The sequence below is a fragment of the Perca fluviatilis genome, chromosome 14 (assembly GCF_010015445.1).
Source record: "Perca fluviatilis chromosome 14, GENO_Pfluv_1.0, whole genome shotgun sequence".
NCBI lineage: Eukaryota > Metazoa > Chordata > Actinopteri > Perciformes > Percidae > Perca > Perca fluviatilis.
Window position 1 is genome coordinate 14941925 of NC_053125.1, and position 18423 is coordinate 14960347.

The following is an 18423-nucleotide window of genomic DNA, read 5'->3' on the forward strand; positions in this document are numbered from 1 at the left end:
GGTTGCAGTTCGGTGGGCTGGGGATCTCATCGCTGCTCTTTGCAGATGATGTGGTCCTGATGGCATCATCGGCCTGTGACCTTCAGCACTCACTGGATCGGTTCGCAGCCGAGTGTGAAGTGGCTGGGATGAGGATCAGCACCTCTAAATCTGAGGCCATGGTTCTCAGCAGGAAACCGATCGAGTGCCTACTCCAGGTAGGGAATGAGTCCTTATCCCAAGTGAAGGAGTTCAAGTACCTTGGGGTTTTGTTCACGAGTGAGGGGAAAATGGAGCGGGAGATTGGTCGGAGAATCGGCGCAGCGGGTGCGGTATTACATTCAATTTATCGCACTGTTGTGACGAAAAGAGAGCTGAGCCAGAAGGCAAAGCTCTCGATCTACCGGTGGGTTCTCGTTCCTACCCTCACCTATGGTCATGAAGGCTGGGTCATGACCGAAAAAACGAGATCCAGGGTACAAGTGGCCGAAATGGGTTTCCTCAGGAGGGTGGCTGGCGTCTCCCTTAGAGATAGAGTGAGAAGCTCAGTCCGCTGCTCCTTCGAGTCGAAAGGAGCCAGTTGAGGTGGTTCGGGCATCTGGTAAGGATGCCCCCTGGGCGCCTCCCTAGGGAGGTGTTCCAGGCACGTCCAGCTGGGAGGAGGCCTCGGGGAAGACCCAGGACAAGGTGGAGGGATTATATCTCCAACCTGGCCTGGGAACGCCTCGGGATCCCCCAGTCGGAGATGGTTAATGTGGCTCGGGAAAGGGAAGTTTGGGGTCCCGTGCTGGAGCTGCTCCCCCCAACCCCACACCAGATAAGCGGATGAAGATGGATGGATGGATGGATGGATGGATCTTTGCTGATCTTCTGACTTCATCTGAGAAAAAAAACTCTTCAGGATATAAGAGGTAAGAATTGGTTAAGCTGTCCTTGACATCGTCAGGGACACTCAGTTCACTCCAACATCATATGACAATTTAGCAAGACACATACACCTGAAGGACCAATTGAGACCTTACATAACTGCTGCATGGTAGTTTGAACAGAATTTGAAACTCATCAGTGCTTTGGTCCAAAAAAGATACAAAACTTTTTCTCAAGCAGAACCTTTAAATGTGCAATCAAATGGCAAATCAAATGGCAAATAAAATGACGTGATGGGTGCCTCCCGTCCTAAATACATTATTAAAATATATGAATCAGAATTCCATCGACTCTGGCTTTATAGTCACTAGATTTATCAAATTTGTAAAGTCGTTTTTTCAGCAACAACAAATCTGAGCACATAGACCTTTTTCACGGCAGACATGTTGACATGTCATAGTAGGAAAAGCACAGGTGTATTCCACTTAGGAGAGGCCCTAGTATTGTGCATGCTGACTCACTGAAATTCGTTTCCTACTATGACAAGTCAAATGTCTGCTGTGAAAAAGGTCCATTGGGCACCTGATAGACAGATGTATAGTAAGCAGGGGGAAGGGGGGCATTGAAAAAGCAATCAAATAAGTCCCATAAGGGAGTACCCCTGTATGTCTGTACCTCTCTTCCCCCTCTCTCTTACCCTCAAGGCAAAGCCATCCATCCCTGCCCACTTTTGCTGACACGCCAGCACTGCACACACACAAAAAAAGCTAGGCTATTTATGAGTGAGGGCACTGCAATCTGACCTTGGATGCTCGCCTTCATGTGGCAGCTTGTGAGAAAACAAAAGCAGGCAAGGCAACACAGAAAATGTGTCGCTGGGTAAATTATTTTTAGGAGAGATTAGAAATGTCGAGCCCAACATGCGGACAGAGGTGCAGGTTGATTAGCTGTCTGTCTCTGAGACAGACACTTCACATTCTGCCGTCTGCGTTACATAAATGGGACACAGCAGAAAGGTCACAGGGACATTTATACAAACTGTCCCCAGCTATCCTTATCAAATGAGCACAGTGTGATACGAAAGAGGAAATATCCACTGAGATGGACGGGCGGTGACAAAGGCTTTGAGGAGACAAGACTGACAGCGAGGGAAATCAGAAACAGCCAGAAGAACAAAGACAAAAACAGAGGAAAGGGGAAGGCAGAAGGATAAAAAGAAATAAAAGTGTGCAAAAAGAGAGTGGGAGAAAATCAGAGTGTGCTGTTGGTGACGCTATGCATATGAATCACCAACTGAACAGGCTGCGAATATGACAGATGATGACGTGCAGCAAGGGGGACACTGGGTGGAGAATACAAAGGATAAGAAAGACGACAAAATAAAACTTGGTGGGTCACCGATCAAACCTTTAACAATAATTAGAAGGCTATGATGCGCAGCAGATCACAAAATGACAACAGTGGTCCTCCCATTCGGGTCCTGATCTCCACACGGTGTCTCTTTTTGTCCCCCACGTTCATCTGACAATGCGCTAGCCATAAGAAGTTGGTACCACTGTGTCAATCTTTGGCAGATGTTCTTGGGCCTGAAGGTACACAGTTACAGAATAAATATCTTAGATGCAACCACTTAGCCTCGGGCAGTTCTTCATGCTTCACTGGATTGGACTGCAGGTTCAGTTCACTCAGAAATCTGATTTCTAAAGCAAATAGTTCAAAGTCAAAGTTTTTCCAATTTAAGTTAATGAAGTTAGACAAATGGTAATAAGGCAGCAGTCTTTGTTTACTGCATAAGATGTAAAACAAATAATAATAAAAAGCTTGGTGGACCTGTTAAGAGATGATTTCATAGGTTTGTTTAGACTCTTTAAAATCGGACTCCTCTGATGTTCTTACATTTTCTCTAACGATAGTGTTTACAGATCTCAGCTTTTTTTTTTTTTGCTGTGTACAATGTTACTAAAACAGGCCAAAACTCAAAAAATATGACCCAAGTTGTTATAACCATATTTACTATTTAACAGTCCTTTGTTAATTACAGATCTGACATAGTCACCCAACTGGTACTCACTAGGGTTATAGGTAAAAAAAAAAAAAAAGATAACAATATTTATTTCTCAGTCCACTGAGATCCAGTCAAGAGACGGAGAGAGACAGCAATTAAGCCCGTCTCCCACTAGACTTCTATGTGACGGTGTGGGTGGAGTTCATTGAGGGTGACATTGCAAACTGCAGTAACGTCAACACTAGCTAATTGGTTTACAGGTAACACTGTGTATACTCGTCTGGCATGCCAGAGGTCAAAGGTGACTCAGCAATAAAAGTGACGTGGTTAATTGTTGAGTAGCGAACCTAAAGTAAAACCAACACTGTTCATCTTGATAGCATAAGGCAACCCTGAGTCACACATTTATTTTAAGTAGAAGGTGTTTAACAGTGTCAACATTAATAACAGGTTAAACTCTCGCTAGCTTTATTTAGTTACTCAGTCATCTTTAGGTTGTTGATGATATTTTAAGATTAATTATTTTCATTTTTAAATAAGAATTACCTACCCTATCTGCCTAATTTTAATGGAAAATAAATTAATTTAATATACTGATTGATTTGGGAAGAAATTTTGTCTGGCTCTATCCTATTTATTCTCTTGCCTCTGTTATTCTTGTTATTCTGTTATTGGCGTTCCAACTGGTAAAAAGTAGCACAGTATATGTACAGAAGAGAGTGACTGTCAAAACTATGACATTGCTATTAGTTGTCCATCGATAATCTTGTACAATACTGAAATCAATCAAATCTCAAATCAAATTCAGGATAGATTACTTGGAGATTTCAGGTCGCCACTACATTTGTCAAAACTTGCGCACAAACTTAAAGGAATAGTTTAAAATGTTGGGAAACTCACTTATTTTTCAGCAAGAGTTAGATGAGAAGATTGATATCACACTCATTTATAAGGTAAATATGATGCTACAGACAGCAGACAGCTTAGCACAAAGAGTGAAAAAGGGAAAACCGCTAGCCTAGCTTAAAGCCTCCATTGATTACCTGGCATCCTCACAAAGACTCTAGGAAGTCCCTGCACCTGGCAAATAAGTTTTTAAACTTCAGCTTTTTTAAGGATTAAACAAACGAGACGCAACATGTTAATTGGTGATCTTAAGACGCACAGATAGGCAGATTTTGTTAAAGGTCCCATTACATGGTGCTCTTAGGATGCTTTTATATAGACCTTAGTGGTCCCCTAATACTGTATCTGAAGTCTCTTTCCCAAAATTCAGCCAGTCCCACAATGAGCTTTCCTTAGTATGTGCCATTTCTGTGTCTGTAGTTATTGAGGAGGAGAATGGGGAGGGGCAAGGTGGGGGTGGGGCCTTGACCAACTGCCACTTTGCTTGTTTGAAAGCCATGTTGTTTCTCTCTCATGGGTGGGCCAAAATCTCTGGGCAGGCAAAGCAGAGAAAGGGGAGGTAACCTTGCTCCTTATGAGCAAGATTCCAGATCGGCCCATCTGAGCTTTCATTTTCTCAAAGGCAGAGCAGGATGCAAAATTACTCTATCCTATTTATTCTCTTGCCTCTGTTATTCTTGTTATTCTGTTATTGGCGTTCCAACTGGTAAAAAGTAGCACAGTATATGTACAGAAGAGAGTGACTGTCAAAACTATGACATTGCTATTAGTTGTCCATCGATAATCTTGTACAATACTGAAATCAATCAAATCTCAAATCAAATTCAGGATAGATTACTTGGAGATTTCAGGTCGCCACTACATTTGTCAAAACTTGCGCACAAACTTAAAGGAATAGTTTAAAATGTTGGGAAACTCACTTATTTTTCGGCAAGAGTTAGATGAGAAGATTGATATCACACTCATTTATAAGGTAAATATGATGCTACAGACAGCAGACAGCTTAGCACAAAGAGTGAAAAAGGGAAAACCGCTAGCCTAGCTTAAAGCCTCCATTGATTACCTGGCATCCTCACAAAGACTCTAGGAAGTCCCTGCACCTGGCAAATAAGTTTTTAAACTTCAGCTTTTTTAAGGATTAAACAAACGAGACGCAACATGTTAATTGGTGATCTTAAGACGCACAGATAGGCAGATTTTGTTAAAGGTCCCATTACATGGTGCTCTTAGGATGCTTTTATATAGACCTTAGTGGTCCCCTAATACTGTATCTGAAGTCTCTTTCCCAAAATTCAGCCAGTCCCACAATGAGCTTTCCTTAGTATTTGCCATTTCTGTGTCTGTAGTTAGTGAGGAGGAGAAAGGGGAGGGGCAAGGTGGGGGTGGGGCCTTGACCAACTGCCACTTTGCTTGTTTGAAAGCCATGTTGTTTCTCTCTCATGGGTGGGCCAAAATCTCTGGGCAGGCAAAGCAGAGAAAGGGGAGGTAACCTTGCTCCTTATGAGCAAGATTCCAGATCGGCCCATCTGAGCTTTCATTTTCTCAAAGGCAGAGCAGGATGCAAAATTACGAATCCCACTATGGCCACGTCAAGACCCGCCCTACGAAGCAGCTTGATTGGTTGGGGTTGGCATTTCACCTCGAGTGGTTAAGGTTAGGATAGCCAATTGGTCAGGGGATAGGACCTGTACAAATCAGGTAACGTTGCCTGGCATGGACGCCAGGCCAATAGTAGCTATTGAAGGGTGGGTCTTGGCGTGGCCATAGTGGGAACATACAGTAGCCCTACAGTAACTAGACACTTTTCTGATATCAAGTTCACTCAATCTATGTTGTAAAGGAGTCTTTTTAGGAATCATTTGTTTTTACAGAATCACACATTTTGTTAGGTGGAGACACATGATAGTTGTTATTTTTCCACAACCTGAATAAATAGTGAATCATCTGACCTGCTTGTAAAGGAAGCAGGGTTTTCTTGAACAATTTCCCTGAAGGGATCAATAAGGTATTCTGTTTCTAGCGCCTATCTGTCCTTTGATCAGCAGATCCAGCATTAAGACCCTGTGTCAACAAGTATTTGCTGAAGTGTCTTTGGTGCAGCATTACACAGGTTACAGCTGGTCACAGTACCAACTCTATAAGTGACTGTAATGCTCTGTGTAGTCTAAACCACAGTATGAAGTCTACACTAACAAACAAACAGCTATTCTGGATTATGCCCCTTACTGTAAAAACCTGCATTGCACAATGTGTACCTTAACATACTGGATAAGAATAAAATGGGCACCTGGAAAAGGGCATTCCCTGACTAAACTTGGATAAGTGCTGATGAGGTGCATTTTTTTTTCTGTTTCAGTCCAACTTACAAAAATGCAGAGCTAGTATTGCCACAACATATTTTATTGTGCTTGTTTGTGTGTTTCTTTTCTGATGTTCTGCTCTTTCACTAGTTTAATGTTAGCTTGCAATGGTTTTATTTTATTTGATATGACATCAGAAAGAGCATTCATGTGTGTCCTTATAATATGTTTTTTTTTGTATTATGGAAGATTCAGTAGTGCTGTATTTTAAATGACTAATCAAACCTTGTTAAAGATTTAACGTTGCAGTACTCAGCTGCTATCCAACAAACATACACGTACAAAAAAAAACATGTCGCTTAGAAGAAAAGTTTTATTTAGGTAGAAAAATACAAAATAAATCACTTGTTACTCCTTTTGCGATGTTTATTACTTACATTCATTATTATGTTCTAACTGTAGTTAGTGCACTTTCAGTAATTTAAGTAATAAAGAAGAGGCCTATTCTTATTTGAGGAACAAATGCCTTGTGGTACTACAGTAGATGTTATTTCATAAGTGCATTTAATATAAGAGCATCTACAGTAGGAGATAAAGGTGGGAGTTAGGCACTTTGATTTATGTCTCGTTGGTGAAAAAGTTCTGCAGTGTTTGGGTCTTTCTCCTACAGTAAAATTATAAAAGTGTAACCATGATGAGAGCTTTACTTTTAGCACTTGATGGTCAGCTCATCAGGCCACAAGTGGAATTATAGAATCAAATTCCAATACTGTAACTAATATTAGAAAGACTATTTCAGGACTTTCACAAGGCATCATGACCATTGTGAGATTGGGTCAGTAAAATTCATTTCACTTGGTAATCAAGTTGAGAGTTTGCTGGCAGCCCAAAGACCCAATGACAGTTTATCCTTCCAGAGCCAGTTTAAAAGAAAACATACTCAAAGTAGGCCATTTTTCAGCTTGCCTTTATTTTCCACATGGGGAACCACAAATTGAAGTCTGAATAAAATGCTATACATTGTTTTTACAATGAGTCTGATTGAAGTTAACTTTCCTGACAGCTTATCATATTTTGGCCTTGAAAATCTTAATGCAGAGCTGAGAGTCGGTGTATAAGATATATATTTTTCTTTTCTTATTACGCTTCGCTTCAGTGAAACAACATGGAGAGGGAAGGTGAATGCACAGCAGAGACCTCTTTCCCACATAAATTACCCAGGAAAAAAATAGCAATGCAGACCCAAAGAGCCTCTCAAAAGATGCCTCAATTTATATGCGGAAAATGGGAAACAAAGCAAGCCAAACTTGAAGCCAATTTAGTTTTTAGAGACATCACTAAGGGCAATGAGGCAAATAGCCTGTGGCAGATCATTTAAAGCTGCATTCTCCCTTTCATCTCTTAAGATGTTACATTATTATTGCTGCTATTTTGTTCTCGAAACAGGTGAAGGTTGAGGCATGTGGAAAATATATAGGCAGTAAGAGACAACATCTGGTGTTTATGGGACTTTCAAATGTCTGAAGAAATGCAATGAATTAAATTATAGAATCATCATATATATATATGTTAATACATATTGCTACAATGTTTTTTTTATACTATAAATATGTGGGTGTTTTATATATGTCTTTTTATATTACTACATTGATGCAACTATACAGTGGAATTAGATTGTATTGCTTGTAGTGATATTGATTTATGGAGTTAAAAAAAGATTTACATTTTCTAAGTTGAAGTTTCTAAGTGATTATCAATAATATATATAATGTAAAGGATCCTATGTAGGTGTGGAGCAAGTTGGCTCAAAATAATACTTTACACGTATTCTCCTCAAAAGGTGTTAAAAGAATTGCTCCTAACACTAAAATGTGTTCAGAAATTACTTCAATATAACTAAAGGTGATAATTAGAGTTCCCACATTAAAAGGGGAAATAACTGAGCCAATAATCAGAGGCTTTGAAACTTGGAGAGTGACTGTGAAACATCCGTTCTCATGATACTCCAGCTCACTTTTAAAAATTCCCTTTTGCCCAGTTACAAAAAAACAGTAGGTACAGCATGATGAGGATGCCCCAATCTCACCATTTCACCTGTTGCCATTTCCAAAAGTCAGGGTTTTAGCAAATATTACTTCAAATACTTGAATACTCAACACTTTGTGGAACTGTGGAGGGTCATTTGTCTATACGACAGAGACAAAAAGATGAGGATTATTATGACAACTATTTCTATGGCTAAATATGACTTTGCTTTCCAAAACATCATCTCATCATCTGACGTTTAAAAGTAATTTTCAAATGGAACATTTACATCCTGTTTTCTTTCTCTGCATGTTAAACATGTGAACAACATAGCAGAAATGGCTTTCTCAGGTTTAGAAGTTAAGATGTGCTTTCTCTGACTGTTAAGTATAATTCTCAATTATAGGTTTTTTGGTGTAGTAAATTGAAGGGGGTGATTGATTTCAATAATTTGCTCCAATTTACACCATACCATCACCCCTACTCAAAACACACATTTATAGGGGTCAACCTATTTACCAGGCAGAAAATGCTTGGGGTAACAGGTTAGTACAGTAGATCAGAACCGTCACAGCTATGCTAATGCAACCACAGACTCTATATAAAATACAGACCTGAATGTGTCTTACAGGGTGCAGAAGATGGTGGCTCTTTTTACAACTGGTATAAATGTGTTCATGCAATCATACTATGTTTGTAGTGTATGTATTATTATAAACAATGCATTAAGTTGTGTGTAACTATTAAAAACAAAACCCACATGTGGAACTTTTTAGAAACTGAAACCTTTGACTCAAAACTATATTTGGGTTGTAGGTTAAAATTGATGTCAAACATTGTAGAAGTACATAATGAGCCTGGCGAGAGTAATGCAGCTTATTGAAGTAAGCTGCACTAGAAACATTATAATCATTATAATACACTGTCTAAAAGAAAGATATTTGTACATGTAGGATAGTAATTACACTTTTGCTGAAATGATTACAATTGCTGAATTAGATCATATTAGATTTGATCAGAGATAAACTATGTTGAACTAGGAAGTTAAGGTTGTCACAGCAGTAACTGCAAATGAGACAGCAGGAAAATAAGTATAAGACAAACACTGTTTAACACGGAATTTAATTGTTTTACAGCAAGACACTTTGCTGTCTCTCGTTTTGGTTTTATTGACTTAACTTTATACTTAATTCTGTCTTGGGTCTCTCCGTTAAACCTAGGGATAATTGTATTGTTTGTTTTAGCTACAGGTTCAAACCAAATCCCTCAGCATAGTAAGGAAAATTACTGTTACTGTCAAGCCCTGTATTAAATTTTCTTTCACGGATGTCAGCAGTGACTTCACAATAACCTGGCAGCACCCTAACCATCCCTAACCCTAACCATAACTTGTCATGACAAAAACCGAATGACACTTACTAAAAGAAGGGTTATGTCATAGACGTTTATGACTTGTTTGGGGCTGTCCCAAACGATTATTTTTTAAACGATTAATCTAGCGATTCTTTTTTCAATTAGTCGACTAATCTAACGATGAATTTTTCGATTAATCTAACGATTAATTTTTCAATTAGCGATTATTTTCCCATTGCTCAATTATTAACAATTTACACAAAACAAATTTCAATAAGGTTCAAATCTCTATTTATTAAAATTGTTTAACACTGCACTGTTCAAGTAAAATGAATTTGTAGTGCAACCTGAAGCCAGATGTAGGCTATCAATCCAACAACAACAACACAGTCCTCGTCTTATCCACCACTCTCTCGCCTGTAGCCTACTGCTGTAACTGACCCGAAGACCGAAGTTTTCGAGGCGGGGACGGCATTAGACAGCATGAGACAAGAGGGCATGATATGGGAGGCTCCAGGCTGCAGCCATACAGTCTCGAAGTTTTCCCAAACTTGCGATCTTAAAGAGGCCGGCGGGGAACTCTTGTGGGTCGCCACCACTCGCCATACTCGTCCTTTCGTGCTGCTATCTCTGATTCACTCACTGGACCGTCGACCTAACAAAAAGGTCGAGACGGAGGAGCTCGGCTAGCTTTAGAGCTAAGGTGGGGCTACAGTTTAGGTGTCCCTAGAACCTGAGTATCTAACAGTAGTTCCACATTACATTAGTTCCGCATTACATTAATTAATTTGCACGCAAGTTTTATTTATTTATTTTATTTAGTACGTCAACGCATTTACGTAATCGATGACGTTGACTACGTCGACGACGTCCAGCCCTAGACTTGTTTATGTTTATGACATGTTCATGACAGTGGCATGTCACTCTTATGTAGATACCTTCAATTAAAGTGTAACCACATATTTCTCTCAGATGGCATCACATAATATTTCTCATGATATATATATAATGTGAGTCATACTTTGTTTTGCACTGAACAAATAAATTAGGTCTCTTTTTATAGGTATTTATCAGTAGGCTACAGTTTTCCAAATGAAAATGAACAATGGGGTATGTTTTGCCAGTTAGATATCCACAGAAAAGCCATACATGGTGACAGTAGGATACTCACTGAATTTTTTTGTCAGTGCCTGCATTAAACTCAAGAGAAAACACTGCACAGTTTAGTTATCAGACAAGTCATCTGTATTGCATACAAACAAGAAGCACCAAATACGAAAACCTTATGTCCAAGCTGGCCCAGGCACTCGTCCACTCAGCCAAGCTGACCCCGACACACATTATCACAGGCAGGCGCCACTGTTGTTCTGTTGTTTCCTCTATGCAGAGGAAATTAAGCATAATTGCAGCTGATGTTTTGGTTAGTTAGGTTTTGTGTTTTGGAGGGTTATGTACACTCTGAATAAAGTGTAATTCCTATGCAACAAAAAATCTAACTTGAGCTGGTACAGTACTAACAAAGTAGGACAATAATGTCCTCACAAAGGAAAGATGATTACATTGGCTCTAAACCACCTCAATCTGAATTAGAAACAGGAAGTCCTGGTGACAAGATGGGATAGACAAAAAATCTCTGAAAGGTTGACCCAGACTGTTTCAACACAACCAACCCACAGATACTCTGCTCACTGCCCACTTCTCTGGTTGGCAGCATAACAAAGACTGATGAGATGTGATGATTTTATGACCCACCAGACACACACACAGACACACACAGACAGACACACACAGACAGACACACACAGACAGACACACACACAGACACACACACACACACACAAACACAGGTTTGTGGCACTATCTTTGTGGGGACCCGTCATTGACATAATGCATTCCCTAGCCCCTTACCCTAACCTTAACCATCACAACTAACTGCCTAACCTTAACCCTTACCCTCACCCCAACCATAACCTAATTCTATCCCTAATCCTAAAACCAAGTCTTAACCCTCAATTGGCCCTTTAAAGTTGTGGGGTCCAGCATTTTGGCCCCTCAAAGCTGTCGGGACCCCACAAGTATACTGGACTCCCGGTTGTTGGACCCCACGAATATAGTTAAACAAGAACACACACACACACACACACACTCAGTGCTAGCACACAGGTCTACTGAACCAACGGAAAACTCCTGCTACTTCAGATGGCCACCCCTGCTGTGGACTGGGCAGAAATTCCACGTGCTTTCGGTTGCTTACAGGAAGGACCAGCATCTTGACAGCCAAAGGCTTTGTTGAATCACAATTGGGTGAGGGAGGCAGTGATTCAACAGGAAGATAAACTGACTGTGCTCTTCAATGTGGTGTCTCGGAAGAAATTAGGTGGACCAAGTCTTCTCCAATTTTTTTAAAAGGCATGCAAATGCATATATGTAGCTTATTCCTCTCTGCCATAGACCTCCATTGCTGTCATGTTAGTTTTGAGTCTGTGGCTAAAAGCCTTCCCCAACAAATGCCCTTGAATGAGTGCACAGCTGTTTTGCAAAATGAAAGTAAGCTTATGTGATTGTTTTCATGATTTATGTCTTCAGTAGGTACCAGTGGGCTTGGGGCTGTCAGCCACACAGAATGAAAAGTCAGAAAGTATTGAGAGACAAACTAACACATTGGCATCAGCTCACAATAATCATGGACATCTTAAAGCAGGTGGATGCAATCTTTCTGCCCCTTCTGTTACTGACAAATGACCAAACATGACCTTTTGAAGTTAATTAATTGCATGAGCATCTCATTAAGAGTAATGCTAAATTTCATGCTTTAATTTAACAACAGTGTGTGTGCCACATCTATCATAATTTGAAAGCTACTGAGTGTGACAAAGTGCTCATGCTCTAAGGCATGGACCTGCATAAACAGCTACAGCAGCACAACCACTTATTTCAACAACATTCCAATTATGGTTAACCAGGCCCTCTGCCTTTCTGTCCCCTCAATAAACCGGGGCAAACAAGATTTTCAATCCATTTGTGCGCATGCATGCATTTGTCTGTAGTTATCTGTAGTCTGGTTTGCTTTCTGGCATTACATCAATTTATAATAGCAAAAGGCCTTCATGTTGAAGCTGGATATTGTAAAAGACTTAAATCACATTAAAAATGTTTCGTCATTTATTCTAATTTCTAGGAAAATGGACATGGCAGATGCTCTTAAAAATATTACCAGGATTTTTTATTTTATTTCTGACAAATACTTGCCATCAACAGGCAGACAGCAACTAGCTTACAAGATAGTTTTCATAGCACAGCTGTTTTGAAATCTACCACTTATATGGCTCATGTTCCAAGTTACACTCATGACAGTCAGCAGACACATCTAGGACTCCACATCATCCGCCTTGCTGTGGTTTAAATACAATTTCAAACAGCTCCCTGCAGGCTATCCGGATGGTGTCTCTTTCTTCCCTAAAAGAACCCAGTGCACTGTTAAGGCCATGTGATGTTCTACAGACAGTTGGAAGTGTCACTTGTGCTGCGTTATTCTTCTCTCATCTCTGTCAAAGCATGAACCACAGTGGCGGGCATGACTCACTGAAGTGCTGTACTTTTTAATGACAAGAGAGCGGAGGCTGAGTCAATCTGACCTGACAGTCTTGCATAAATCACGGCCCTTCGATTTAAGTTGCTTTGAGGAGTGTCAACAAATCCACATGAGGAATATTAGACTCCGCTGTAGGTAGGGACTCCGCCTCTGAGAACTCATTATGGGGTGTCTCCCTTCATGCTGTGCCAGGCTGTGTTGACTGAATTGCCAAGCTTATTTCTGATTCACTGGCAGAAGCCTGCCTTTTAAATTCCCGACTTGTGATAAGGGCCCACCAGCACCCTAAAGACCATTTCAGGGGAAATACATGGATTTTGAATGGGTGAACGTTTGGAGGTGAGCTTCAACAGCACGAATGTGATGTTATGTAAAAAAAAGTAACTCTGGGCAGGAGAGAGGTGAATTGAAGTATATGAATAAAGGCCATTAAATGATAATACACCAAGAACAAGCTCCCTCTCTAAGCTTTTATTCATGTTGTTTATGGTCTTTAGAGAAACTGATGAGAAGGCAATGTGGAGTGTGCTACTACATAGCATTTAGCTTCTAATCTTGCCGTTAATCATTCCACTTGAAAGTGTTCAACAACAAAAGGCAGTTTTTTTTCCTCCCTTTGAAATCAAAGTAATTATATTTTCTCCCTGGACAAACAGGAGAAGGCTTCAAGCCCCAGTTTGCAGAAGTGATTCACACCATCAGGAGGCAAGGCAGCAGCAAGGCTGAAGGAATAACTCAACAAAGCGGTGCAGAGAAAAGAACCCTCCTTCGGAAATCTGAACTGGCTCCTCAGATAGAAATGAAACACACTTTACATTAACATGTTTGGCCTGCAGTATATAAGTTTCTGTGAATCACCTAAAAATGCAATCAGCTCTTTCTATTTCCTTGCTCCATTAGGGCTGTCTAATACACAGAGTTGCTCCACACGTGTCATTGTCATCAAATGATTCTTAACGGGTAGGATTTGAAACCTTTTGTTTGCCAGACCCCACACCAGCAGCAGTTGAATTGCATTTATTCATTCAACCATGCACAGCTATTATTTATACTACACACAGCGTTTCAGTATAGCAAACTTTTAGGGCCCCAGGCACTTTTCTCCGATATTGGCTGCAACTCAAGAAAAAAAAGAGAGAGCAATTTAATCGAAAGTGAAAGATCTAAACATCAGGGAGGGCGAGTGTAAGATGGTTTGAACCGATGATCAAGAAGCTGGAGAGAAAAGTGTGCGATTCTGTTCCATTATTGGAAAGGAACTGTAGCTCTGCTAGTTCGCTACTTGAGGGTATGGGAGGGAGTGTTATAGAAAGTCGTTGGTTTATGTGTCTGTCAATGTCATGTCTTTTCAGGATCATGGCTGATGGCAAACAGTGAGGATAAAGGGGGGCAGGGAGGGGAACTGGTACATTGCTGAGAGGGTGCTGGTAGGTCAAAGGACCTTCAACTGAGTTGACGCTAGTCAATATTGTGCTCTTCAGTCATTTCAAGGATGAAAAATAACATGGATTGTATGATACCAACAGGCCAGGGAAAGAAAGGTAACAGTATGCAAGACAACATACTGTTGTTAACATTATTCCCCTTAGTTAATGTTGGAATGCCTGTCATGCCTTCCATTTTCACACAACGGCCGGCTGACTGATTTATATTAGCAGCATAAACATCTTTATACAATGAGAGGTGGTAAAAGGGACCTGATGGCTACATATATGATATCATGCTAAAAGACTGAGGCATGTCCCAAGCAAAAATTCAGCATCTGTGTAGAAGACAAGGAAATAAAGGAGCAGCATTGTTCTTGCACTGCAGTGAGCGTAGAGCTATAGAGTATTTTAAGGAAATCCTAAGATCAGACTCTTATTTCATCCTACCCTACCCAGTTTAGCTGCTTTGCTTACATATTTGGACAAGGATTTGTGCTTTATTGTTCGTATTATCAAACCTAATGTTTCACTTTTAAGATAATTACAATAGAAAAGGCTTATTGAATCATTATCGAGAATGTAATGCTATCTAAGACGACAAGTTTGGCTGGTGTTGCTGGAGTATAAACTAAATCCAGAAAATAACAGGACAGGGCTGCTAACTTTAGCATGAACACTGCTAGCCTCTAGGACCAGCTACAACTCAGTGGGGAAATGCTACACAGTAGATGGATTAGTCTAACCTCTAACCCCAAAATGTAGTTAGCTAATGATAAGCTGCTTGGCCTGGGAAGAAATGCTCAGTTACCACCATGTAAGCTAGTTAAATGTAAATGGACTGTTTTCAGGAATCATACGCATTTTAACCAATACTTTTCCATGACTTTTTGGCAAATTTCCATGACTATGTGTTCCTGAAAATGTCAGTAGACATTATACAATAAGAATACAAATCTGTGTTTACCCTCAGAGGTTTAACTATAAAATGAATGATAATGTATGTGGTTCACAGTGGGATTCATAATATCACTCCCCGAATAGAATGTTGAGGTTAAGACGACGTGAAAATACATTTATTAATGACATTATTATGCTGTGTTAAAGAATATTCCATGACTTTTCCAAAACTTTCTGGGTTTTTATGTTTCCAAAACCTTTCCAGACCTGGAATTTGCATTTTTCAAATTCCATAACTTTTCAAATTTTTTTCAAAACGTATGAACCATGTGTTTTTAATATAGCACTTTTCTAGTCTTAACGACTAGTCAAAGCGCTTTTACATAGTACAGAAACCATTCACCATTCACACACATTCATACACTGTGGCCGAGGCTGCCATACAAGGTGCCACCTGCTCATCAGATAAACACACAAATTTTTACACTCCGATGCACAGCATCGGGGGCAACTCGAGGTTCAGTGTCTTGCCCAAGGACACTTCGACATGGGACTGCAGGGCCAGGGATCGGACCACCAACCTTCTGATTGGCAGGCGACCGCTCTACCACTGAGCCACAGCCGCAGATAAACACAATGTTTAAATAAATTCCTTTGGGTAGACTAAAAAAAACACCATCCTTGTGGAGAAATCTAAGCTTAACAGGCCTGCAATGCCTCGTATAATTGGCCAATCACTGTTTTACATCTGCTTATGTGCCATTAATCCATTATTGTTGTGATTGCTCTGGCATACTCTTTCAAAGCCTTCCTCCACTTGTGTCTCAACCTGTGAATTTCGTCATTTCAAGCCTTTTGCATTTCCAGAAGTAAAGGACGATCAATACCATAGGAGCCAGCTCTCCATCGCTACATCATGCCATTAAAGCATCTTGCAACCAATGTGCAATATTGTTATCTAACACTGTCTACAGTAAACGGCTGAGCTTGATTTTCCTGGCTTATGTACAAGAACTGCAACTTTCCTTTTCAGATTTTGCCTCCTAAATGGCAAACTAAGCAAACAAATCACACTGGTGTATAAGGGCATGGGAAACCACTGATTCCAAGGATGTCTAAAAAATGTATTTGCAGTGCAGATTTCAGTGCAGATCTCAGATAATTTTCTTTCAAAACTGCAACCACCCACAGACTTCTAAAGCTCCAGCTGGCAAGCAATCCTGAGAAGAACAGATTCTACCCCAGCAGGGGCCATAGGGATGCAGCGGGAGAGAGTAAAAGAAGCTCATTCTGTTGATTAAATTTAGTTGATTTAGCTGCTTGGCTTTCTCCAGGGTGACTTGGAGCTCACAAATTATCAACTTTAAATGGTGGAGCTTTACTGAGGTGGTTCACATTCGCTACAGATGGAATTTGTTTTAGTACAGTATCTCAAAATAAGATCCAGCCACTGGTTGATATATTGATTTTGTGATGGTTCTTTGAAACTGTTTTACTTTTCTAAGCAGTGGTTTTTATAGCTATCTGCAGTGCACAGATATTGCACTGCAAGTAATGGTTTTCTGGGATTTCCATTACTGAGTCGACATAACTAATACAAACTTCATCATTTCATGAGAAGTTTGTCAAAACCATAAAAATGTATATTTCTGTCAGTGTGTTTTCATAAAACGTTATAATGTCAGCATATTTTTGTATGCAACCACACATTTTAGGACTAGTTTCCATATTAATGCCAGATGAAAATAAGCATATAAATATAAAAAAGTAATAACAATTCCATCAGTACTTACTCATATACTTTCAGCTTGTAACACTGACTGTTCAAAAACAGAAACTCCCAATCTGTTCCATAGTCTATGGCCAGCTTCTTCCGGAGATCACTGAGAAAACCAAAATGAATATATTAGACGTCAAGCACACTTTAAGCTGGATTTTTTAATAATGGAATTGAGTTATTACTGATATCTGACACCATGCTACATTTTTGCCAATTAACAGTTACATCTGAAATTACACTATTGGTAAAGTTTTAAGAAAATATCTTTTTATTTATTTATTTTATTATTTATTATAAAAGGTTTTAAAATATGCCTAAACATAAGTTATGTAATGGTTGCACATTGCACAAATGCTCCTTTCAATATGTGAAACAAGAGTTATTGAATGTTTTGGATGTAGGCCATTTGTTTGAAGTCCCTGACAAGCTGCCTTAATAACTTCTAGATGACTTCTAACTGTGCTGACAATGTAGCTTTATTTTCTTTGCTGCTTTTAGTGACCGACTTATTGTGCTGATTAGGTGGCTCTTTAAGGCCCATTTCTATGCAGTGTCTCCAATTATCCAAGCTAGTCTGCTTTTCTTCACTAATCGCAAATAAGAGAACTGAGCCCTATCTCTAACGGTGCACAGGCCCTTATTTCCATATTCATAACCCAGAATTGCTAATGGGGTTAACAAATGTTTAGAGAGGGTGATTGTTTCGCCTGAGGTTGATATGGTAGGGGGGCATAGGGGGATGATTCGAGGTCAGAAAAGCAATGCAGGTTACTAGGCTGGAAAGAACAATATAGAAACAATTAAATGTCCTAATATTTAAAAAAGTATTTAGAGATGCACGGATTACAACTTTCTAGGCCAATTCCGATTTCCGATTTTCATTGAGTTAGGCCAGCCAATACCGATTTTAGCCAATTCCGATTTCATCTTTTTCTAACCACTTTACAGCACACACAAATATTTATTTTCTATCTTTTCTTTAATAGAACATTTTGCACAGAACATAGAACATTTTTTGAACAGTGAATGGATCACTATAAAATAGAACTATATAAATTACTCCTGGTGTGGGAAAGTCACACACATCTAAAGTGCAATGTTAGAACAATTTCCTTCTTTTCACATCCAATATTCAACTAAAAAATTTTGGTTTTTGGTGTTGTCCCTCCACGCGCTACTTTTTCCTTGCAGGTGTTGCATAATGCAAACTTGTCATCTTCTGCACACACGCTGAAGAATTTCCAAACAGCTGACATGTTGCAGGTTAATTCACATGTGCGAGAATAGCGCGG

The 18423-nt window shown here is 39.8% G+C and overlaps 1 protein-coding gene across 5 annotated transcripts in view; it reads right to left on the reverse strand.

The window, feature by feature from the left end:
• The window catches only part of LOC120573318 (glucosidase 2 subunit beta-like), a 129267-nt gene that overhangs the window by 26228 nt on the left and 84616 nt on the right, over positions 1-18423 (reverse strand). For 4 of the 5 annotated variants that reach the window (XM_039822983.1, XM_039822982.1, XM_039822985.1 and 1 more), the window contains one exon: positions 17145-17234. The exons of the other annotated variant lie outside the window; for it this stretch is intronic. In XM_039822983.1, the coding sequence (XP_039678917.1) occupies positions 17145-17234 (90 nt within the window). The remainder of the gene's footprint in view (positions 1-17144; positions 17235-18423) is intronic. 5 annotated transcript variants of the gene reach the window in all.